At 36.0% G+C, this 26,633-nt stretch overlaps 1 protein-coding gene across 1 annotated transcript in view; it reads left to right on the top strand.

Annotated features, from left to right (window-relative positions):
• TAFA5 (TAFA chemokine like family member 5) overlaps positions 1–24,162 on the top strand; it is a 344,874-nt gene extending 320,712 nt beyond the window's left edge. The window contains 3 exon segments of the mRNA XM_087969430.1: positions 1,876–1,922; positions 21,635–21,708; positions 21,711–24,162. Of these exon segments, the coding sequence (XP_087825556.1) occupies positions 1,876–1,922; positions 21,635–21,708; positions 21,711–21,802 (213 nt within the window). The 3' untranslated portion in view covers positions 21,803–24,162.
• Positions 24,163–26,633: the final 2,471 nt, after the last annotated feature.

Here is a 26,633-nt window from a genome sequence, read left to right as displayed (position 1 = left end):
TTGGATTTTCCTCTGCATCGGGAACATGTAAGACTGTTGGGAAGGAGAAAAGAAGCAAGGCATGAATAGTTGGGTGGAAGTGCTTTACCAAGGGTGACAAACTGGTGGTCCATAGGCCAGAGGTGGGAATTCAATTTTTTTTTACTACCAGGTCTATGGGCATGGCTTGGTGGGCGTGGCAGGGGAAGGATACTGTAAAATCTCCAGTCAGAGGTGGTATTTGCCAGTTCTCCAAACTACTGAAAATTTCCACTACCAGTTCTCCAGAACTGGTCAGAACCTGCTGAATACCACCTCTGCCATGGACCATATGCGTCACATGCAAGCCATGCCCACCCCAGCTCCGCGAAACATGACCAAAGTCACATGACAGCAACATTACACCGCAAATTTGACACCCGTGCTCTATTATGACTTTGCTCTGTAATCTGTCTCTGGAAAAGACCATCATATAGTCCAAGAGTGTCAAACTCAAGGCCCGCAGGCCGGATCTGGCCTGCAGGTTGCTTAGATCTGGCCCACGGGGTTGCCCTGGAAACATTGAAAGACCAGCCCGTGGTGCCTCTGCCAGCAAAAATGGAGCTCAGGAGGGCCGTGCACAGTCCTCTCAGGCTCTGTTTTTGGCCGTGACAGTCTCCTGCAGCCCTCTGCCAGCAAAATTAAGCTTGGGGAATCTGTGTGTGGCCGAAAACGGAGCCTGGGTGGGCCACACACAGGGCTCTGTTTTTGCTTGCAGAGGGTTGCAGAAGGCCTTAGCAGCCGAAAACAGAGCCTCAACTAATGACATCGAGCTGGCCAGCTACTTGCCCTGTCCCTTGAGGTCAAATACAACCCTGAATGAAATTGAATTTGATACCCCTGATACAGTTGTTCTCTGTGATGTAAAAATCACTTTTTTTTTCTTTACTCCTTGGGAAAAATAAGTGAGACCATAGGGGATCCTGGAAAAACTGCAGGCCAAAGTAGCCTCTTATGAGATCAGCAATGAGCCGAGAAGGAAAATGTATGGCCCATTTTCTTTGGTCTGTAGTGTTGGGTTGCAATATTCTGGTTTCAATAGATGAATTACAAGAAATCCAGGCCTCTGAAGGCAAGCTTTCAATCTTATTTTGCCAATTTCACTTCTGTTTTAAAACATTGATTTCCCTTCCTTTCTACCACATGTGATGGGGTAAGTCTCGGTTGAGATTCATGAATCTTTTCAACTGTCAACCTAAACATCTCACTTAAAGAGGTGTTTAAGGCAGGAACAGAGAAGGGAGGTCCACATCTTGTTATATGAACAGAAAGTAGAATTCCATCCCACAAATTCTAGCTGGATCATTCTCTTTTCTCCATAAGCATTTGTCAACAGAACAGGATAAACTAAATAAATAAGCATGACATGAGGTTTAGCACAATAACAGCCTGGGAGAAGGCAGGGCACTTCAATTAATAATGGACTACAGAGTTCCTGATAGAGCCATTCTTTAATAATGTTTAAAAGAGCTACATGGAGCCCTGGGAGAGGTTATACAGATAACTGCAATGGGCATTTTTCCCAGCTCAGCCCAAGAGGCTCAGCTGCTCCAACGGCATCAGTTTAGAAAAGAAATGGAAATAACGTTCTTTCAGAAGAATGAGCATTTTTGAAGAAGGTTTCAGTCAGCCTAGTTACTTGAAAAAAGCATCCATGAATATTGAGAAAGGAATCAGGTGAATGTCTGCTTTAGAATCATTTGGCAGTTCTATCAGCCAGGGAGAATTTGTGCCTTTTGGTGCTGTGATAGAAATTTAGGTTGTTTCAATAATTCATCTGAAGCCTTAATTCAAATCACACACAATTAAAAGTAGTTTCCTCCACTGTACACTTGCGATGTTTCTCTTTTTTTCCAGCATGACAGTGGTGACAAAAACTCATCTGAATATAATTGCACTTGGAGGTAAGCAAAAATAATTTTCAACAGTTGCAATGCACATTATATCTGAAAAGTAATGGCTCTCTAATGAAAACACTTGTATTTGTAAATTTCACAAAGAAGATTTCACCAAGAGCTAAAGAAGTTTCCTTATGTAAAGAATAAAAACTTGTAAAAATGTTGATGCTCCGAATATTAAAAGGAGAGATTTCTTACAATGGAAAGAGTAAGTGGCAAGAAAGAAGTCACCTGAAAACCAAGCAATAATTTTAGTAGAGCTCTGAACTTAAAATTTTCGGTGTTGAGATTTAAAAAAAAAAATAGATATCAAGGCTGGTGCCTATTTAAAACAAGGCCAGAAAGTTAAGAGCAAATAGAAATGCCCTTATACCTCTAAAGAATGTTGTTTACACAAGTTTTGTTGGTACAAGTTACTAGACACATATTTATTTATTCATTTATTTATTCAATTTATGTAGCTACCCATCTCAAGTACATGACTCTGTTTAACTGGCTCAGTTAAAACAAAAAGCAATGCACAACAAAAGAAAAAAAACCCTTTCAAACAAATTAAATAATTAAAACCATGACATGTAAAATGCAAGGCAGCATAGTCCATTATTACAAATAATGCAATCATTTTGCAGGCTCCATACTTCTACCAGATCCCCAGGCATGACTCAAAGCCATCTATCTGTTCAGGGCCTTCTGGGCCAGTAGGATCAGGGATGACTCATTCCCTGCTTCTTATGCTGTTCCTGTTTGAACAGATACATGTAACAAGTGATAGATGGTCCCACGAATAACCCAGCCCAATGCAACGTATCGAATTATTGCTCATTGCCAGCACCTTTAATTGAATCCAAATGCAAACTGGCAACTAATGCACCTCACAAAGCAGAGGTGTAACGTGCTGATCTAAAAGCACATGAAACTACCTGCGCTGCTGTTTTGCACAAAGTGCAGTTTCTCTAGGTCTGTGATATTTCAGCTAACATTCTGGGCCCACATGAACCTTAGAGAGTCACACACACACACACACACACACACACAAAAAAAAAAAACTTTATGCTTTAGGGAAAGTTTCCAAAATTACTTAGGGAAGTTTCAGTAGTTCATGCCTTTACGAAAGAGACAACTTTTATCATTTATTAATTAGTAAAAATTTCTTGCTATTTCTTACTACAGCTGAAATATATACAAACTGAGTACAGATAGAGTCAATGATCCAGCTACTCTGAAAAATGGGGGTGTGAATATTTTTCCTGATCAACACAGCTAGAGAGGAGAGTGAGCCCTAATTGACTATTGGTCTTGGTGGCCATGTCATTACTGTATTCTGAGTTACTTAAGAAACATTCTTGGATGCTTCCATATGTATATGTATTTATCTGTATGTATTTGTGTGTGTGTGTGTGTGTGTGTAATATATATATATATATATATATATATATATATATATATATATATATATATATATATATATATATATATATATATATATATATATATATGTATGTATGTATGTATGTATGTATCCATAGAAACATTGTTTCTATTGTTTCAGTTTGACTTAAAGCATAGTGAAAAAAAATCCTGCCCCTAATAACCTTCAATAGAAGAGAATATTTGCAGCTCAGGTTTGAACAGTAGGATCCTTGCAATCATGCAATGCAAAATCATTGCACTGTCAATACTGCTGATGATGTTATCTAGTTTGGTAATGAAATGTCTGCAAGAAAATCACCAAGCACAGGGAGCACTAAGTCCTTTCACTAGACATAAATAAAGAGATTGTCAAAATTCAGGATAATGTCAGGGTTCCAGCAAACCTCCATCCCAATTAATAACTCCGAGGCAAACATTTCTCAAAAGTACCTTTATTAGGATAGTATACTGGCACATCTGTGGAATCCCAAATCTGAAAGTTTCTGGGCTTCCTACAATCCTCCAAACTACAAATCCATCCCCTCTTGGCTGTCATAACGTCACATGGCCCAATCACAATCCATCCAAAAGTAAGATCCTTACTTCATCCTGCGCCATACTCAATGACCTTGAGCTAACAAAAGAATTTATTTTGTCAACTAAGAGCTACTCAGTTGAATCCACCCCCTCCTACTTTCTCAGGCTTGTGGCAGCGTGGAAGCATCGAATCTCAGTATGGCTTCCGAAGATGACAGAGATATCACTAAAAGTTACTGTGACATCTACTCTGAAATTCCCCCGAAATGTGTTATGATATTTTGATTCATCCTGGTGAAAGATTTCAAAAGAGAGTAGAAGGAACTTTCTGGCCATACTACACTGATACCTATAGATAGCATTCAGTCTTATTTTCTATATTACTTCAATTTTAAAGAGTTATATTGGGATACTGTATAAAATAAGCATTTATCCCTCTTAGGATGACTCCAACTATATATCTCTTTTTTATTTCAATCATTTGTAACAATTGATATCTTATATAGTTATTTAATAACAATAATTTAACTGAATTAAAACCAATGAAGTGAAGTGAGGAAAAACAACCCCCAAATTCTATGACCTTTTTTCTGCACTGATCTTGATTTTATACCGCATACCTTTAAATTTAAAAGGGGGGATTTTTTTTCTTTGTGATGTATCACAATATTGTTTATATATGTCTTCATTCATAATATAATATTAGAAATAGATATCTGGAATGTGAATGTTTGCATTTATCAACAAGATTTGAATTGTATCTCTATGATATATGAAATGGTGGAGGGATATAGCCTGCTTTTTCCTAAATGTTTCATGATGTTTTGAAAAGCTGGCTCCTAGTCAGCTGAGCTAGACAAGCTCCCAAGTCCTGCAGTATATTGCAAATTAAGAGGAGAAGAACAAAGGAAATCAAACTTTCTACCTGAAGAGAAACAGCATGACCAAGCTAGTAATCAGTAATTAATCAAGCTACTAATCGGGGCTAGATAAATGAGGTGGCTTTTGTTACTAACTCCTTGGGACAACCAGTGTTGAAATTTGCTACCTGAGAATCCGTCTTTATGCTCCTGTTGAGTGACCTGGAACCATGGGCTGGAAATGGATTTGTGTTCCTAAACCAGGACTTCTTAACTTCTTCTGTATCAACGATCCCTTTGAAAGTCTAATGACATTTACCGACATCTTGTCCAAAAATGTATTTAAATACATAAAATTGAAATAGACATTATTCTTATCACAGTGGAAACCAGTTTAAAGATAGCTGAAATACATTTATCAAAATATTTTTAAAAGCAATTATGCAGTATAATAACATAGGTATTTCTTTACTGATTCATTAGCTTTTTGTTTTGTTTTATTTTTTATTTGTCAAGCATGCATTAGGTAACAAATATAAGTATAAACATGATCATGGATAAGTATAATACATGAAATGGATATGAAAAAAAAGGGAACGTTAGGACAGGGATGGTAGGCATTCATAAAAGACAACACCCTTTTCAAGGTATAATAATTTGGGGCAATGAGATTTATTAAACCAGCAAACATTTTTGGAGTCTAGAGGCCATAATATACTTTGCTGCCTACATTATTGAACAAAAAGCTAAATTACAGATAGAAATGAGTGAATATAAAGTTGTAATTTTATAAGTTGTGTTTGTAGCGTGGTTTATTAATAGCTTGTTACTACTTTGGATAAAAGAATTGTGACCACAATAAATGCTTTTAATTTATTATCAGAAGCTGATTATGTACATGTAATAGGCAAGACATAACCCAGACCTTTAGAACTGCTGCTAGTCGAGTGAGGATGTGCAAAATGTTTCAAGATCAAACCAAAGGTCTAGCGATAAGTGTTCTCTAAGACAGGGGTCTCCAACCTTGGCAACTTTAAGACTTGTGGACTTCAACTCCCAGAGTTCCTCAGCCAGCAAAGCTGGCTGAGGAACTCTGGGAGTTGAAGTCCACAAGTCTTAAAGTTGCCAAGGTTGGAGACCCCTGTTCTAAGAGGCCTGTTCCAATCATGGAACCTAATGTTTATGATACTTATTTCTAGCCCATACGACTATAGCTATCACTGTTTTCACCTATGTGGCTATATAAATGCTATGTATCTAATATCAAGAATTCTTACAGCCATTATGAATTTCCATACATTTTTTTTTTTTTTTTTTTATTCCTCCTTTACAGACGGGTTTAACCTGTGTGTGAAGTGACAGCCTATGTTAGACAACTTTGGCTGCTGCTCTTTTCTGTGGATGGTGGAGGAAAAATTCAGCCAAATTTATAGCCATTTGTTAGCTAACCCTTCAGCCACCTTCACTCTGACTGATTTTGTTGCTGCTTGCATTTCTGTATTTACAGCTAAGTACCAAATGCTGCCATCCTGAACTGCTGGAGGAGCTTCAGCCACTCACAGTATTTTAGCTTTTGGCTGGGATGAGAAAGGCTCATTATCAGCTGCGAGCTTAGCTATTAGCTTTCAGCATTTCTATGGCCATTGGGCTCGGCCAATCACTGAGCTTCCACCTGCATAAGTATACATTAATTAATTCCATTCCTACTTTACTATTCTCGGTTGGTTGAAAAATTACTCTTCTGGTTTTTTATTGATTGGTTGATTTGATTTGTATTATTACTTTATAAGACATTCAAGGCAGCGAACATACATAATGCTCCTTCTCTTCCTGTTTTCCCCACAACAGAAACTCTGTTAGGTGAGTTTAGACAAAAGAGAGCGATCGGCCCAAAGCCACCCAGTCAGCTTTCATGCCTAAGGTGCGACTAGAACTCAGTCTCTTCATTTCTAAGCCAGCACTCCAACCCAGAGGTCCCCAAACTTGGCAACTTTAAGACTTGTGGACTTCAACTCCCAGAATGGAGAATGGCTGGAGAATTCTGGGTGTTGAAGTCCCTAAGTCTTACAGTTGCCACGTTTGGAGACCCCCTGCCTTAACCAAACTGGCTCTCTAAAGCACATACAGCAAACACACATATCAAGCTTTGTTTCTCATGCAACGTTTGAACTTTTTTGAGTTTTGTTCCATTAAATGGCAAAAATATTTGGGTGGAAAGTTTTGTCCTGAATGTGAATCAAATGGCAAAAATATTTGGGTGGAAAGTTTTGTCCTGAATGTGAATCAAATCAGATTTCCTATTATTTGTAACCTTGATTAGCATTACGCTCACATTTGATACATTTTTTAAAAAAGCATTATTATAGTGAAGTGTCTAACAACAAAAATATGATATGAATAACACAGTGATAATGCAATAAAAGATTTGTTTGTAATAGAGATTAAAATGTACTAAATTATACTGAAGATAATCTAAAGTTTCATACCATATAGATTCACAAGTGTCTCAACTTTTAGATTGTTTAAATCTTTTAATCCTTTGTATTTAGACCATATAGAAACATATGGCTCTATTTGTCATTTTTACAATCTAACAATGGATTGTACGTCAACACGGATTAGACTGGCCACCCAAGCAGCCAAATTATTGATTCAGATTATAATGTTTCAGTACAAGAACTAACTCTTTTTTCCCCCTAATTTTTGTTCTAATGATAATAACTGTAAACACTACAATTTCTCATTGGAATACAAGATAATCATTGAAAACTTACTGAGTTGGAAAAAACTTGAGAAGGAATATTCAAAATTAATTTTCAGATATATTCTTTTAGTAGCAGAAAAAATGATTTTCTAAGGTTACAACAATGCAGCCTTGAATTTCAGAAGGAATTAATAGGAAAAAATAGATTTTTGCAAAACTTGAATAACTTCAAATTTACTTAATCTATCTATGTAGCCCTTTATGTATACTCTATAACACAGTTTTCATTGCAACAGATAGTTTGAAGTGTATTGTTAAATCTTGCTTTTAATATCCATTCTTATTTCCTCAATGTATTCATGGTGGTGTTCAAGTTCATTACTTAAAGAAATTGTGTAGCTTTTTAAACCATTCTATAAAGAAACTGCTCAGTTGTCTTTTGGAATGTTAAATTTTATTATTGCATTAAAAGGACTGAATCTTAAGTTAAAAAGTCATTTCTTAAATTTCTCAAATATTTTTGGAACATCCATGGGACAGTATATTTAGAGTCACTCTACTCTCAGAAGAATCTTTTACTGATCTCATATCCTGGAAAGTAAAAGCCAAATGAATTACTTGTTAAGACATGGTAAATGAAATGACTTTTTTTTCCTGTAAGAAGAATAGTTTATATTTTTATCCTTAAAGTAAAATGGATAATTAATTCAGTTAAATCTGAGTGACGCACAGATGAATTCAGTCAGAAGTAGTCCAATTTTATAAATATATGGCAGTTCTTGGCAAACATAGATTATGTATTTCAATAATATTTGACTTGGCTTTCAGTAATTTTTGGAACTTGTAAATATTTAATAGAAACAATTTATTACCAAATGTTAATTTACTGTTATATTCTTTGAAAGGTCTCTTAGAAGTCAGATATAAGAATGAAAATATATGGATGAAGCCATCTTTGATTAAAAACTGTAAAGTGAAAACAACTCAGGATTTTTTCCCTTCAAAATATTAATCATAATCTTGAAATACACACACACACACACACACACACACACTGGACAGATGAAAGAAGCACATTACAGGTGTATACATATAATATTTGTCATTTGAGAGCTTTGGCTTTTGTGATTGGATTTCTTCTTTCTCCAAACAAAGGAAAGAGGTGGGGGGAAAAAGGGAATGGGTAGAAGATACCGTCTAAATAAAATGAAAAATAAATTGCTAAATACTCAGATTTGGGGGAAGTAATCTGCCTGTGTCAGTATTTTGGGTATACCATAGCTAGTGGTGTATCTGTTAGGTCAGGGGACCCCAACCACTGGTCCGCGGACCGGTACCGGTCCGCGGAACAACTCCTACCGGGCCGCTGGTTGCTGGGTGCCGCCATCTTTTTGATGAAAAAGTGCTTCTGGTGAGCTTTTCCGGGTAGAAAGCTCACCGGAAGCACTTTTCATCAAAAGATGCGGCGCTCACGCTTCGTGAGCTTTTCCGGTAGAAACCCATTTCTACCCGGAAAAGCTCACCGAGCGCTGGCGCCGCCATCTTTTGATGAAAAAGTGCTTCCGGTGAGGTCACCGGAAGCACTTTTTCATCAAAAAAAGATGGCGGCGCCCAGCTGATGCTGGTACCGGGCCGCGGCGCCCAGCTGATGCCGGTACCGGGCCGCGGCATAAAAAAGGTTGGGGATCACTGTGTTAGGTAGATTTGATCCAGCATAGAATAACTTGAATACTCTTAGAATCAAACAAGAGCTTTGGTTGGACTTGTCTTTTTCCAATCAAAATATGCTAAAGGTACTATTTCATTATTATTGAATGCTACACAAGGCTATATCTTTTCTATATTAATAAAATGCATTATGAGAAATTACATTTGACCAGAGTCATGGGGAATGATGGAAGTCAATATCTGTTGGAATTCACTATTTTAATGATTATGGCATATGGAATATTGAAATTTAAAGTGTGAGAGAACTTGAGTGCTTAGAGTATAACTGGTAAGGAACTTGAATTCGGTGAAATCAGAAAAAGTATAATAGTCAGAGTGTGTATGTATGTGTGTGTAAAACAAAGAAAAAAGGAAGAGTGAAGTAGGTCATCCACATCACTTGTGGAGTGATATTGCTCAGATTTGGGAATGAAAATTATGAATATTTCATAATTAACTGAATTTGACTTATTTAGCTTGCTGTGGGTGCATTTGAAAATAGGAATGAATAGATGTGATAATTATACATTATATTCCTGTTAATGAAGATCTTAGAAAAACCAGATACGAATTTTCCTTTTTTTAATTTTTGCCTTGCTTTTATTATTTTTTGTAACTCAAGGCAATGAACATATATACTATTCCTTCTTCCTCCCATTTATTTTGGGAAACAATAGAGTACAGCTCTTAACTTCCAGGATCTGGAAGGAAGTCTAATGTTTAATCTCAGCCAAGTAGACTCGTTGTTGATCCTGGAAGTCATCCCATTTCAAGATTATTCCATAATTAACTCTGGATGCAGGTCTTGGCATGGAACAGAAGCTATGGATGTTGCATTTGTGGATGACATTCAGCAGAACTTAAATGCAAAAGAATATAACTCTCCTTTGTCATCCTGGATTTCCAAGACAATGGTTGCCTGAAGCCTCTTGGCATTTCACCTTGTACATTGTGCAGGTAATCTGAGTGGTTACCTTCTATACTATTCAATACATATTGAATTCCCTACTTCATGGCATAAATCTCTTGTTTTGAACCAATAAGACAAGAAGTCCAGGCAGTTCTACCTTGATGACTGAGAATCTTCATCCACATATTTTACACAAACTGTAGAAGTGCATATTTAAATATAACAATATTTTAAAAGTAATGTTGTTTACAATATTTTGAAAAAAAAATACAACTTTCCATTATTATTTCATAAACTTATGAGAATATAAAAAGGAAGTTATTCATTTTCTTCTTAAAATTGTGTTAGCACAGTGGGAGAAGATTAAATCTTTTACATCAAATACAAGTTGTGGGTTTACCATAATCACCATAAAATATGCATCTCATAATTCAAATACTCAAATCTAAGACTAGAAATTCAATTAAAACTGGATGCCAAAAAATGTTTTGATTGTGAACAAGTTTGTTGCAACTTAGCAACCATTGAGATTCTCTTCTTCAAATGTTAATTGGTGGATTGATTATATTTAATTGAGCCGAATTCTACTTGAAATGCTGCAACACCATTCATTGGTCTCATCACTAGAAAATTGCATACTACTTTTGGAAATCTCAAATAAAGGGATATTTAGTTAGGTTTTTTAACTTTAAACACAAGTGACAACGATTGGCAGGTAGTACTTTAATATCTACCTCACTAAAGGCAGAGGCAACATTTAGAATTCTACCTTAGTTATAACAATAAATATGGTAAAACTGTTTACAACATCAAGGATATTGTGTTCAATAAGGATGGGATGAGGAGAAAGAAAGTCACATTAGAACACCAAGGCCTGTGAGAAAGGAGGCAAGGGTTTGAAGCAAGCTTCATATATATAAAATTATGAAATTATCAAACTGACTAAGACTGAGTTCAACTGTGATTTGTCTTTGTCTGAAGAAGGTTTAAATTCTATTATAGAACAAGTACAGGAGTTACAGTGCAGCAAGAGTCTTGTGTATGGAAAAATATGAACCTTGCATTCTTTTGGACTGCTTCTAAGATTCTCCTCAGGTATATGCAGTGATGGTATTCTACCAGTTCTGCCTGGTTCTGCCGAGCCGGTAGCAGTAATGAGCAACAGAGACAGAACTGGTTCTCTCCACTGCTCTGCTGTTGGGGGGCCCTGCCCTCATGGGATCCCATACTCACCTTTATCCTCTGAATTTGAAGCGCAGCTGCTTTGCGCGGCACAGAAGAGTGCCGCGCAGCACCTGCTGAATTGACCGGGATCGTGCAGGCTTGCAGGAGGTAAGTTAGAACCTGCACAAAGTACGTCTTTGGCATGCGCGTGCACACAAAGTGTGCATGCATGCATGCCCACCGAGCCACGCCTATCAAACCAGTGGTGAAAATATTAGAATCCCATCACTGGGTATATGGGTCTACACAGAACTGCTTCTTTCACTGGCATTCCAGCAGAAATAACATGTGACAAACACGTCCAGCCTTCAAAGCAAGCACTTCTTTTCAGTATTTTGCTTACCTCTGTTAATTTGTGAACTGAATTAACTGCTCAGCTGTTTAAAAGACGACGAATGATTAATTTATACCAACAATTCTCTCTTATGCACACAGAAACTCACCAGTATACTTACACAAACATACCATAAATTTCTTTTTCCTCTTTCTAACCGAAGAAAGAAAACAGGCAGGAGGGGAAGGGAAGAAAATGTAATTATTTCTATTTCATTACCATTTTTGCTTGCTTGTTTTCACCAGATTTTTCTTGTGTCATGAGTAAATATACCACACGTCACAGACCAGTGTTCTTATCCAGTAAATACAATAATTATAAGTCTGATTAACTAATTTCCTAAAACATCTTAAGGATATTAAGGATATTTAACCAGTATGGAAGAACTAGATATCATGTCCAATAGATATATGTTAATATTCCTTTGTATTTATTGCTATGTCCAAGGTACATAATGAAATATTTGTACACCTGCTGAGGAAACTGTAGAGCTAAAAATAGTTTGTTTAATTAGCCTTATGTTAAGATAATAAAAGACACATAAGAATAAAGATCAGACTTAAATATTTTTCCCAGCATCATCCAATTTATATCTTGCTGTCTTTACACTTGAATTCTGGCTAAAATTAGAATGCCTGCCAAGATTTCAAAGGAACCAAATAATAGATAGCTCTGTAGTTGCATGCATGATGGTAAATATTCATTTATTTATGTTCTAAACAACTCCTGTAACCAATATTTCTAATTATATGAAAGTTGCAGTTTGCAAAGGCAGAAACCATGGTCTGATCATCTCATAAAAAATTATTAGTGGTTTTATCAATATGTCTAATATACCTGTGAAATCCTTGAATATAGTTATTACATTTTAATTAAATTTTTAATCAAAAAATTGTCACAAATTCCTTTTCTCCCTACTGCTATTAAAATATATCCATTTAACATGTTTAATTAATTAATCATATAAATGAGTTCTACTTTACCAGATCTAAAGGAATAATATAGTACTAACATAGGATTTCTTCATAAATTTTCAAAATTTCCTCAGCTTTTCGTTCCAAACTAAAATGAGAAAATCAATTTTTCTTTCTTCTATGAAGCACAGGAATGATAATCTGGTCACTTAAAAAGCTTTAGAAGCATCTCACATAATTCTTATTTGATGATTTGTTGATAATTTTTTTGAAAAAAAAAGTTTAAACAAATATATTTTGATCAATAAAATTTTTTTTTTTTGAAGATGTAGTAAAATATACTAGCTGAACATTTTAACAGTTTTTGCAAAGGAATATTAATGTTATTGGAGTATGGTTTGATAAAAAGGTGCCCAGATTACAATTATCTAAACAATTAGCTAAGAATTGGGATATTAAAAGCTAAGCAAAAATATGTACTGCAAGGCATTATGTATTATGTATTCTCATTGGGTCATGTTTAACTGATGCTAAATATCAGCTAAATTAAATTTGCATATATCTGTACTATACAGACATCTCTACCGGGGTGATTGATTGTCAATTAAAGAACCAAAATTACATTAAAATCCCCAGCTACCATTGTATGGTCCAATTTTAAACTAGAAAACTTTAGCATAATAGCAATATCATTTAGACTTATATATCGCTTCTTTGGTGCTTTACAGCCGTCTCTAAGTGGTTTACACAGTCAGTATATTGCCCCCAACAATTTGGTTCCTCATTTTACCCACCTTGGAAGGAAGGAAAGCTGAGTCAACCTTGAGCTGGTGAGATTCAAACTACCAAATTGCAGGTAGCTGGCAGTCAGCAGAAGTAGCCTGCTGTATTGTATTCTAAACACTGTGCCACCACGGCTCATATGTAAATATTTGTGTGAAAAAATGGAGCTAGTGTTATATACCAAGGGTCACCAATCTTTTGGGCCTCAGGAACCACCAAACTCATAATTTTAAATCCCGCGGACTACTAATATGAATTTTGACTGACGGTGACTAGCTGACGTTGGTGGAAGAGAGAGAGAGATCTGATCTAACCTTGGAGGGCTGGCGATGATGGTCTCTCTCTCTCTCTCTCTCTCTCTCTCTCTCACACACACACACACACACACACACACACACAGAAGTCACTCACACACACACACACACACACACCCTCCAAGGCAGCCACATTCCTAACCTGCTTTTCAGCTCCATTCTTGGGAAGAGAGAGAGGCTGACTTTTGGCTTCATGCAAGGAAAGCAGCAGAAGTCTTTCTTTCTTTCCCCCAAACTCTGCCAGAAATGAGTCTTTGCCAGTGCAGCCTCTTGGAGCAGGGTGCCTTGCAGGGTCCCAAAAACTCATTTCTGGCGGAGTTTGGGGGGGGGAGAGAAAGAAAGGTTTGCTGCTTTCCTTGCATGCAGCCAAAAGCAGAAAATGAAAGAAGTGGACAGAAGCAGCCCGGTGGCCAGGCCAGGCGAGTGGGACAAGTTCCCTCCCTCTGCTCTTCCCCCCTCCCCACCTCGTGTTGTTCGCAATGCAAGTGACACAGGCCTTGTGTTCTCGCGGGCCATGTGGGCGGCACAGCCTTGTCTTCACGTGCAGCCTGGATTAATTGCTTTGGGGGGGGGTGCTCTGGGAGTGATATTTCTCTGCAGACCACCAAAATTTTCTCGCAGACCACCAGTGGGCCGTGGGCCAACAGTTGGCGACCACTGTCTTAGAGGGGGAGAAAGCCCTCAAATCCTGTCATGTTCAGCTTGGGAAAAAAAAATCTGTCTTGCATAGCCATCTCAGTCCTTGAAAGTTGCCTGAAACAATTAAGTGAAGTGGAGGGGGGGAATCAGTTTTGTGATGGAAAAGCTGAACCCAAGTTAAATAGAAAAGAACAGAAAACGGGGAAAAAAATTGTTACAAGTTACAAAAGCCAAAAATTTGCAGAAATTACAAAACAAAAATTTTAAAAATGGTAACCCATTGCAATAGAAGAGAAACAAAGGGGGAAACCGCTTAGAAAATCTCTCTCTCTCTCTCTCTCTCTCTGTGTGTGTGTGTGTGTGTGTGTGTGTGTGTGTGTGTGTAGGAAAAATATTCAGTAGTCAACGCAGAGCTGAAATATACTTCCAAGCAAGAGAAGACAAAGACCATTGCATTATATTCCAACTCCAGCTTTTGAGAAATCTTTAAAGGCAGCCACAGGTGTAGCTGCAACTAGCTAACAAACCAAAGCTGGGAAAAATACTTTCTAGCTATAGCTTCCATTTCCTGCTCTTATGTTCCAAGTTGCAATTTTCTGCATGAGGTGATTTTCTCCAAACAGGCCTTTAGTCTCCCATGACTGCTTTCATCAATCAAGGTTTTCACATAAGTTTTTCACTGGGATTATGAAGCACTAAGCCTTTGCAGCACCCATGCCATGTACAGCAATCTCTGGTAATAATAATACCAGATAATACTATTTTCATCTGTTCTGAATCTTCCATTATTCATCCTCTCTAAATGATCCAGAATTCTCACATTGTAATGGCAAGAGAGCTTTGTAGCCTATATTCCCCCATACCATGCTTATTTATATCTTCAAGTTCACCTCTGTTGGATTGCTTTTTTTTTCTGCTTAAGGTAAACATTCCAAATATAACTTTAAAATATGGACTTATTTCAGCTGTTTGATCTTTTTATTTGTTTGTCTATTTCAACATCTTCTCCACCTTCAATGAATCCTTTTTGATAAGCAATAAGCTTTGTAGATTATGCCTTATATTTTAACAGATGCAGGATGTCACTGTTTCATTGTCATTCCTAAGGAATGTTAACATAGTTGTTACACTTTTTTAAGTGCACACATCTCCAGAAGCCTAAGATCACTTTGTTTTGTGTTACAAGAGGTATATAAGATCTTTCTAATAATTGTTGATATTTTATAAGTACTGTGTGCTTAGTTTTATTTGGCATTTGCTGATCCTTAACCCATCCTACAGGCCTAAAGAGCTATGATATAAAAGCTTTTTAAAAGACAAGTACCTGTTTATCACAGAAGGATAAATCCAAGATTATTTTTCTCACAGAATCAAAATAACAGATCTTTTATCATGGGGTGACAATATTAGACAAGATAACTTCCTTCTATTTCTAAATCTTATTTGCAGACGTAATGGCACACTTTATTCATTCATAATTTTTCTCTGTAGAATATTCTGAGTCCCCACCCCCAAAGAGAAATATTATTGTCAAGTGGATGGAGATGTTTGAATTCTACACTACTTGTGTCATTGGGATAGCAATTAATTTTTCACACTGTAGTTATTTAATTCAGTAATGGTTATTATAAGTCCAATACCAAGGGCTTCAGTTGATTCCCCCATGCCCACAGTGTCAAAGAGACAGAAAAATTATGTTAATTCCTAAAAGTCTTCAACAATGTGAAACATGAAACCCATTACCATTTTTATATAGCTTCATTTAGATTATTGAGCAGAAAAACCAGTCCCTGCAGACGTATGGCTAGCTTTAATGATTAGTGCCTTCTAAATTTTTGCCCTTCCCAGAAACACAGTTCTTACTTCACAAATCACACTATTAAATAGTCAAAAGTTGGGTTAAATTTTCTTTCTTCCATAGATCAAACATAATATGGTCAAACCATCTCCAATGTGAGTATGATTTGAAGAGTAGTTTTGACCATATCTCCCCAAAAGTGTTGTAATTGTTTGAAATTCTGGTAAGAACAATCTCAACACTTTTGGACCTTTTCCCTCTATCTTTCCACACCTCTGAGAACAGAGGTGATAAGTATTTTGACATTCTAGCTTTTAAAATAGAACGTTATCCTACTCCAGAGAAAAGTGAAACACTTAAAATATGCACCCTAACCACAAGCAAACACAGATAACGCTCTGTTGTCGAATAATCAAGGCTTTCTCAATACCCTTATCTCTTGAGAACCAAAGTTCTCAAATGAGGACAAATTTAACCTCAATGGGCTATTATTGAACTTTTGCATCTGCTTATCAATTCAGAAACAGTACAATGACAGGTAGTATATCTCACTTGATTTGAGTAATGACATTGCCCCTTCACTCTCCTGATTTCTACCTTTAAGCTCTTTTGTTTTTCCAGTTCATTACATTTGTCTATGTAGGAAGTTATGACCCACTAAGGTCAACAATATACCTGCTATTAAAACAGGCAAGGATCAGAATACAAACTATGACCTTAATTAACTTCAAAGTGAATTTCAACCATCTTAGTAGTTTGGGTGGGGGTTGCTCTTCCATTAAAAAAAGTGGAGATGTCAGCACTAATTTTATGTAAGCCACCCTGCAGCAGTATAGAAATATATAAATATGTAAATAAATTAACGTTCCACTACCCTCCTCAGACTCCAAATTCACTTCTCTCTTAGGCCCCAAATGCCTACCTTCTTAGAATCACAGTTACAGACTGTAGAATCTGTGTCCTGTTGGGAAGAATAGAGAGATAATTGACTGCCAGCCACAATTATTAGTTGTCCAGGCAATAGGAGAGAAAAAGGAGAAACATTGATAGGTACAAACAATGAAGTTGTTTGGTTCTGAATCATTCTATGCAATTGTGTGATGATTTACTTCACACCCAAACCAGGGTTAATCCTGTTCAGAAAATTATTAGTCACCTTTGGGGGGAAATTGCTTTATAACAATAACCTGTGACATGATTTACTTCAAATTATACTGTGCAAAAGAGATACTTTAAATCCACCTACAGCTGTTCTAGGAACTTTCGGAAAAGTCTTTCAATTATATACTTTGATTTTAATAAAAAAAAAGTGTATAGTAAGTTAGAACAATAGCATTTCCATCCTTAGTGGCTCAAAAATCTGTTTGTACAATGCTGGTTTTAAAACTTTTTCCCCCATTTCAATATATTGTTGTAAATTTTAATACATTATTTTGATATAATAATTTTTATAAAGTACTAATTAACATTATTGACATTCTATTGTTTAGAATAAATAACTTGGAGTACTAGAAATAAGAATACAATAAAATATTATAGGTATTAATCATCAGTTAGGATATGGATGTTAGAAGCATTTTACAGAGGAATTATTGAGTCTGTCATCAGCACCTCTATAACTGTCTGGTTTTGTTCTGCAACCCAACAAGACAGACACAGATTTCAGAGGATAATTAGGACTGCAGAAAAAGCCATTATTATTCATATAGCTGGAAGGGACCTTGGTGGTCTTCTAGTCCAGCACCCTGCTCAGGGGAGGAGACTCTATACCATTTCAGACAAGTATTTCAGAGCATCCACGACTTTTGGAGGCAAGTTGTTCCACTGGTTAACTGTCCTCACTGTTCGGAAGTTTCTCCTTAATTCCAGGTTGCTTCTCTCCTTGATTAGTTTCCATCCATTGTTTCTTGTCCTGCCTTCAGATGCTGAGAAACTTGATCAGAGAACAAGAAGAAAAAAGATATATTTTCCTCTATAGCTCAATCTAAAGTTGTAAGATAATGCAGTACAAATAAGCTTCAGATATTTTGCAAATTCCAAAAATACGAAATCTGGTAGTGAGAGTATCTAACATCCACTTTTTATGCATCTGCTAATTTACCATATTTTAGAAAACAAATAGGAGCGTGATGGCTCACATGGTTAGGATGCTGATTTGACAATCTGCAGAGCCGCATTTGAAGCTCAAGTGCTACTGTATGTCAGGTTGAGCTCCCATCATTCGCTCAGCTCCTGCCAAACCAGCAGTTCAAAAGTATGTAATGCAAATAGAGAAATAGGTACCACTTCAATGGGCTCATTAATGGGGACATGAAAGGAATCCCGAATTGGACATCCCACAAGCAATAGTGATGTCACTGGCAAAACCTTTCACGATGGAAGCGCTTTCGTGCTTCCAACACGGAAATAGGTTAGTAATAAAAAAAACAAATGTCTTTCTTTAAACACCATTTTGTAGAATCAATGCTCTCTTTTTACATGTTGGAATCTATTGAATTTATAGATCTTTGTGCATATTAATTTATTATTTGAAACAAATAATGTTGATCACTTAAATATGATTTTTTTTTATTCTTAATTTAAATATATAAATATGCCAGGCCATTGGATAAGCAAATAAAAATTATTTCTATCAAATTTAATTGCAAAATTATACAGCACTGAAGTTTGACAGTAAGTGCTTTGTCTATTTCACATTTAAAGTTTGGAAAGTACAATTTATAGGAAGAATTTAGAGAAAAGTTTGGTTTAGTGGTTAAGGCAAATGCTTAGTTTAATTTAGTTTAGTTTATTGCCATTGCACCTTGTACAGTGAAATTAAATACCATCTTCAGTGTACAATTTATAACTATCAAAATAAACACAAACACACATTTCTCACATTCTACACATTGAATTGAAAACTCCTGATATTGCATTAATATTGCCATACAGTAGAATTCAATTGAGTTACTGCCCTGGGATAGAAGCTGTTTTTCAGCCTATTTGTCCCTGTTGTTATTATCCTTTACAATCTGCCAGATGGTAATAGTTCAAAAACAGGGTGCCCAGGATAAGATGGATCTTTGAGAATGTTTTGAACTTTCTTAAGGCAGCGGGAGCTGTAAAGTTCTTCCAAAGAGGGGAGAGGGCAACCAATGATCAGAAGACCCTCTGGAGTGCTTTCCTATCTGCCACTGTGCAATTGGCAAACCATACAGAGGTGCAGTATGTTAAAATGCTCTCTATGGTGTAGCGGTAGAAGGTCACCAACAGTTTCTCATTCAGTTGTTGTTTTCTGAGAAGTCTCAGGTAGTATAATCTCTGCTGGGCCCTTTTGACCAGGGCTGCAATATGGGCACTCCAGGTCAGGTCCTCTTTTAGGGTAACACCCAGAAACTTAAAACTGGCCACTTGCTCCACTGGGCTCCCATTGATAAGCAAGGGCTGGATGTCTGATCTGTTCCTTCTATAGTCCACTATAAGTTCCTTGGTCTTACTGGTGTTGAGGACCAAGTTATTGACTCCACACCATGAAAGCAACCGGTCTACCTCATCTCGGTAGGAAGACTCATCGCCCTCTGAGATGAATCCCACCACTGTTGTATCATCAACCTGGTAACCTGGCGATTCTAAGGCGGGACGCCTTAGGCATGAAAGCAGTCTGGGTACTTTGGGCCAGTCCCTCTCATCCCAGCCCACAACATCAGGCATGGTTATCAAACTATGATCAATTCCTGTGGCAAATTTCCAAAAGGAAAGGAAAATGCTTTCAGAAAAGCACCAGGAAAGAAAAGAAAAAAAAGGAACTATTTGATACAAAAAATAGTCTTGCCAACTAAACAGTAGTCTCGCTAACTAAACAAAAGTAGTCTTGCTAACTAAACAGATTTCATAAGGTTAATCATAAAATATGAGATAATTATGCATGGATATTATTCCTATAAAATGGACAGAAGGGAGGGAAATGGTTGAACAGTGTGATTGTTCATAACAACAACAAATTCTTCATCAGCAATATATTGAGCTCTAACTGTACAACATTTATAACCGTCCATTTATTTAAATTATATTAAAGCATTATTTTTCTTTTTCCTTTTTTAAAAATTTAAAAAATATAAAACGAGTTTTTAAAAAATAGTAACTTGCTTTTTTGATAGAATTATTATTAACATGTTCCTTTACAAGCAAGTTAAAAAAATTCCTATTTTTTCCTAAATATATAAACAAGAAATATCAATGCATGTCTCAAATGCCATAAGTCAAATTTGGAGGAGATACGAGAAATATTGGTCCATCCATAATAAAAATGTTATTTTTTTTCATAAACATTTTGAAACTAAGAATGGCTTGAGCTATCTTTTCTCATCATGGTAATTTCATAACCTAATAGCCCCTTGATATGCTCTAATGTTGTACTATTAAAATGCTCTCAGAACCGGTAGTAAAAAAAATTTGAATCCCACCACTGCAGGGAAAGATCTCTAACCAAGAGGGGACTACATATATTTGCTTGCAAAATGACTATACATAAAATAGGAAATTATCACAATTTCGCAACCTGATTATTATTATTATTTTTTTGCTTTCAGCCTCTCTGAGGCCAAGTGGTTTGGAGTCAAGACTATTAGTCTGAGAAGGAAAAGGGGGGTATATTCAAAAGTTCTGGGGTATATTTTTTCTAGAAAAAGAGAAAACTCTCAAATAAACCTTACACCTCGTGTTGGAAAACATAAGTACATATACTCATATACAGCTGTTGGAAGAGGATGGTTTTTTTTCATTTACTTTTCAAATAGGCAGGTTGAAAAAAATAAATTAATATTTTGCTGCAATTGAGTAAAATAAATATTGCTCTTCAACTTCCTTCATAGTCATTCTTTTTCTTACTTTCTACTCCCATCAAAACAAAATATTCTAAATGTTGAGAGAATCTGAAATTGCAAAAAGAAACATTGGTTTAATAATGCAACTTAGATTTTCATGACATATCTATAATTTTATTTTGTTTCCCCAAATCTTCATTTCTTTGACTTTTTAAATCTTTAAATAGTGTGTGTGTGTGTGTGTGTGTGTGTGCGTGCGTGCCATTATTTTCCTAATATCACCCAGATTTTCCCTTTCCATCTCTCTTTGTAAAATGTTGCTGTGTTTTACTTTAGCTTACAAGTTTATGGCTCCTTCTTTCCTCATTACTTTTTTCTACATATCAATGTATAACATATAGCAATATTAATAGTGGCTATCTGTTTAATAGCAATATCACTAGAGGGCAGCATTGATTAAATTAGCCTCTTGAATAATGAGAACATAAACTTGCATTTTGAAAGCAGAGGGAAAAAATATCTGATATAAATCCAGGTACTTTTCTATTGTACATGGATCGAAGGAATTCTGCATTTTACAATATCCCTACATTATCTATAAAATATGGTGCCTACGTCTCATCTTTTTAAACCGTGCTGTTATTTTTGTAAAAACCTGTTTAAGGTCAGAGAAGGTAAAACTGCAATAAAAGGTATAAGGCTGGGAATCAGTAAGTATTTAATTTATTTGTAAAATATAAAATTAAGATATTAACTCAGTTGTTCTTATTGCATTACAGGTCTCCTGACAAATGCAGCAACGAAGAAATCTTGTAGGAGTTTTTAGGCTTGGTGTGAGCTACATTCCCTAATCAAGTTTCACTGCTGTGGTTCATCCATTTTACATCATCAATTCAACTGTCTATTTCTCTGTATTTCATTGAAGAAGGCATAATTCTACATTATGAGCTAAAAGTCTGTTCTACCCTATGAAAGAAAGTTGGACTAAGGAATCAAGATCTAAGAGAAAGGCTTGGGCGTTAGCAATACAACAAACAAAACCACAAAGTTCACGGTTAATATTGCATCTGAGTTAGTTCCACTGCTAGACTTGATGTGTGGTTACAATAAAAGTCAACTAAACTGAAGAGAACTCATCCCAACCAGCCTTAGAGAAGACTGTTTTGTCTACAGAAGGACACTAAGGTATTGAAGACAATTTTTCTTGTGCCCTAGACTGCCTGAATTGCTTTTATTTTCTTATGTTTCAGTATATACAATAGACCAAAGAGCAAAATCTATTTTAAAGTGGACACGATATTACTGTGACCAAGATTGTGTAGACTCAACAGTATGGAGACCACCCTGTACAAATTCAGTTCACTCTGTGAGGAAACGTTACTTTCCAGCAAAAGCCTTTACGGGACACTGCAGAAGAAGCTGGAGCTACTCTTGGGAAAAAGTACCCTAAAAATCACAAGGGAACATGGAGAGATTATGACCAATCTGAAAGAAGAAAACAGAACTTTTGATTCAGAACAAGACAAACTGTCTACGCACCGTTTTACTCTGTGCTTAGATTGACTTATCGTACTAAAATCATTCTAAGTTTAACCAGTTCAACATGCCTCTTCTATGGTTCCATTCTTTGATCGTTAAAAGTTGGATAATACAGTATTTGCAAAGAGCATGTTTGGTCATCTGTGGCCTATGTCTCATCCGATACATTTAGCGCCAGAAAGCAAATCCAGGGGGAAGGGGAGAGGGGAAAGTAACACTTGTTTGAAAGAGATCATTAAATGTATTTTGAAAAGCCTAAAGTTATATATTTAACAGTTTTTATATGTTGTATATTTGTAGAAAATCCTATTTAACAATTAACGTGGACGGTCATGACAAAAAGGTTCAGAGTTGGGTTGTTGTTTTTATTACTTCAGTTGTCTCTGAAGTGACTGATGTAGTTTGCTTTCTTCCATTGGGACATTCTGGATGTAAAGCATGACCAGAGAGGAATCTGTAGAGAAGCAAAGAATAATGGTGTTTATATTACATAAATGCATTCAACCATTGCACTGTTGGAAGGCTTTCTTTCTCTCTTCTCTTCCTCTTTCTTTTTTTCTTTGTTTCTTTTCTTTTTCTTTTCTTTCTTTCCTTCCTTCCTCTTCTTTTTCCTTTTTCCCCTGGGAAGGGAGTGATAGTCTTTTAAATGCCAGCAAAACAGTGTAAAATAGTTGAATAATATTACTTTCCATACTGAGTTGCATTCTTTCTCTCTCTCTCTCCCCACCACGCCACCTCCTCCCCCTTTCCTAATTTAGCTCCTTGATCAAGACTTTTTTTTTTTTTACATCACGTTTTTGAAAACTCCCTTATTCAATATTACGGTAGAAAAAATGTTACAGGAAAGTGGTATTTTAAAAAGGAAAAAAAAAAAGGAAAAGCATTGGTACCTTCAAATATAGTATCTCCTTTTTCTATAAGTCTGGCTCATAGTGATATGATTAGGTCAAGAAATGGGCTTACTTCTTCCCCCCAAAATATTTGTCAATATTAAACTTATTCCCAATGTCCACTGTAGTATACTACCTAAATACTCCAATTAACTTTTAGTATTATGCTAGTTCTATGCTACTAAAGAAAAGTGTATAGGGATTGTTCAAACAATCATAGATAAGAGGGATGGGGGAAAATAGTTCATTTAATCAAGACCTCTCCCAGTTTTCAATATAATTTTATTGCACAAGTTGAGGAAATCATGAATTATAGGTGACAGTGTCTATGAATAAAACATATGTGATGATGGTCTTAATTCATTGTAAAAGTTCTGATCAGTGTCCAGGTAGCAATTAAAGCCCAGCCACTTGAAAAGTATTATGAACTGACTGCACTATAAATGACCAGTGTCTGATTTAAAATGTCATGCAATAAATGATGGTAGATACTTCACCTGTATAATAAGAATTGGAGTGCCACATCCCTCATTCTACTGTTACTATATTTTTTTTTCTTTTTCCTTTTTTGGAGGGAATGTAGTAGCCTTATTTAGTCAATACTGAACAAAACTTAAAATGTTTCAACTTTTTTTTTGTTGCTTTACAGTATTCAGTTTTGTGTTGGTTCAGCTAAATTATGAAAAAATAAAATCATTTTATAAGTGAGATTTCTGGTCACTGCTGATGAAATGAGGCAATAATTCAAAGGGGGGAGGGAAAGGTAAGAAAAGGATCCTGTGAGATAAAATAATTTATTTGGGGATGAAAGGACTAGATTTATCAGGATTATTCCTGTATTGTGCTGAATATGATTATCAATAAAAAGTGATGACCAATTTTCTACGATTTAAAATATTGAACTGCAATTAGTGATAAAGTTGTCAGCAAATATGTACATTTAAGTGATTGCAGTATTTGGGCCCTGTAAAGGCTATTTTGAAAGTTACTAAATGAGTTTTTCTCTTACCTGCTCTTCCTGAACAATCCTAATATTTGAGTTGTGCATTTAGCTTCAATAGCATAAGTGCAGATTTTTCCTAAGCTTACCTATGACATGCTGTTGCTTTAAAGATAAATCTGTGTAAACAATGTACTTACTGATGGATGGAGAATGGATGGATGGATGGATTCAAACCTAAGATTTCAAAATCACATCATTTGAAAAGTTCATATTGCATTTCTGAAAACAAACTTCTCCTCCTTTCCTTATTACCCTGAAAGGTAATGACAGGTTAGTAGGTTTTTGTTACAGTTTATTGTATTGTTAGCATAGAAAAGAAGGATACTGGAAGCTTTCTAATTCTTTTAGTATATATTTTTTTATCATTCTGAATCCTCCATAGCTGCCCACATATGCCCACTCTGAAATAGCCCAATGGGAAAGTAGCTTCATGGTGTTTTCCTCTGGCATTTAACTAAAATTTGAAAGCCACCAGAGTCAGCTGACCATTGGTGAGATGTCACTGTATTACCATAAGTTGCTATGACAGAACATTCACACATACTTTTTGGCCATCTCAACATTGCAGTGCATTGTTTGACCAGGCAAACTCTTATAGTTTGAATTTGAACCTGTGAGTAACATACACCGCAGGCAAATAAACTCTTTTATTTATTTGCAGTAATAAAATATTTGGATTCATTTAAGAGAAGTTAAAAAAAAATCTTACATTATCCTTGATGGTTGCTGCGGAAATTCAGTGTTGACATTCCTCTGTCAATGCACACATCTGGGAGTTTGGATTTAACAGGACGGCTTCTGTTTCTGGACAACTTCCTCCAGTATTATTCTGGATACTTGTTTATAATCTTATGAAAATTATTCTTCCTGGCAGGACTGCCTTTGTTGAGACAGGCCAAGAAAAACAGTGCTAAATGCCTGTCAGGTAAGTTAAAATAAGGTAAGTGTTTGAGGGAGAAGAACAACTATATTATAGGAAGTACATGATCAGCTGCCTTCCAAGCACACTAGTGAGTAATAGAGGTAAGCTAAGATACTTTTAGCTGGTTATACTTTCGAGGTGAGGCTTTGATTCAGCTAACTGATTCAGCTAATACTGCATTCAGTTTTGGTCACCATGATGTAAAAAAGGACTCTAGAAAGAGTGCAGAGAAGAGCAACCAAGATGATTAGGGGACTGGAGACTAAAACATACGAAGAACGGTTGCAGGAACTGGGTATGTCTAGTTTGATGAAAAGAAGGACCAGGGGGGACATGATAGCAGTGTTCCAATATTTGAGGGGCTGCCACAAGGAAGAGGAAGTCAAGCTATTCAAAACACCTAAGGGAAGGACAAGAAGCAATGGGTGGAAACTAATAAAGGAGAGAAGTAAGGAGAAATTTCTTGACAGAACAATTAAACAATGGAACAATTGGCTTCCAGAAGTTGTGAATGTTCCAACACTGGAAGTTTTTAAAAAGATGTTGGATAACCATTTGTCTGAAGTGATGTGGGGTTTGCTGCCTAGGCAGGGGGTTGGACTAGAAGACCTCCAAGGTCCCTTCTAACTTTGTTATTCTATTCTATTGTAATTTATTTTCTTCTCTTTCAGGGTCTTCTAATGTGGCCAACTTTCCTTATAGCATTGTAACTAAAATACCCATAATGATACCACCTTCCTTTTCTGCTTTAGAAATCATTTTTAATGTAAGAAATCCAGCATGTTTGTTCTATATAGGGTAAGTGTTGAGGAAAATTTCTTAATATGAGGACACCGAGGCTCAGGCTTCTATTATGTAATTGTATCAAATGGCATTAATAATTGTTCTTGCAAATCTGGATTTTAGAACCAGGCACATCCAGAAAAATCAAACAAAGAGCAATACGCCATTTTACACAAGAGTTAGTTTGACTTCTCAACCATTGGAAGGAGGCAATGACAAAGCACTTATTAAATCTTACCACAAAACTGTAGGGACTTGTTCTGATTAACTTCAAGAATCAAGCACAATTGAAGAAAAATGTATATTTACCTCTACAGTATTTTAAGGAAAAGGGGGCAGGTTCCTATAGGCATTAAACTTACTTGGATGGGAAGTGAAGCGGTCAGAAATTTATTTTGTTATTATAATGTAGTCCAACTCTCTAAAGATTGGACGGCAAAGCTTTTTAACATAATTATCTTTCATGATTTGGCTGTCATAGCCAAAGGCCTTTTAAAAAACCATCACATTCCTTCATGTGACAAGCAAATTAATGTCTAAGCTGCTGTGATCCAGTTGTAATGGTTGAATATTTTTAACAAGAGACTATGAATAAATCATAATAAAAATGAGTGCAAATCAATTGAGCATCCTGTCATTCA

This window comes from Notechis scutatus, chromosome 6 (assembly GCF_049901735.1).
Source record: "Notechis scutatus isolate UNSWTSFEM ecotype Mainland chromosome 6, rNotScu1.2, whole genome shotgun sequence".
Taxonomy (NCBI): domain Eukaryota; kingdom Metazoa; phylum Chordata; class Lepidosauria; order Squamata; family Elapidae; genus Notechis; species Notechis scutatus.
Note: the sequence above shows the minus strand (reverse complement) of the source record. Positions and strands in the feature narration are given on the sequence as shown.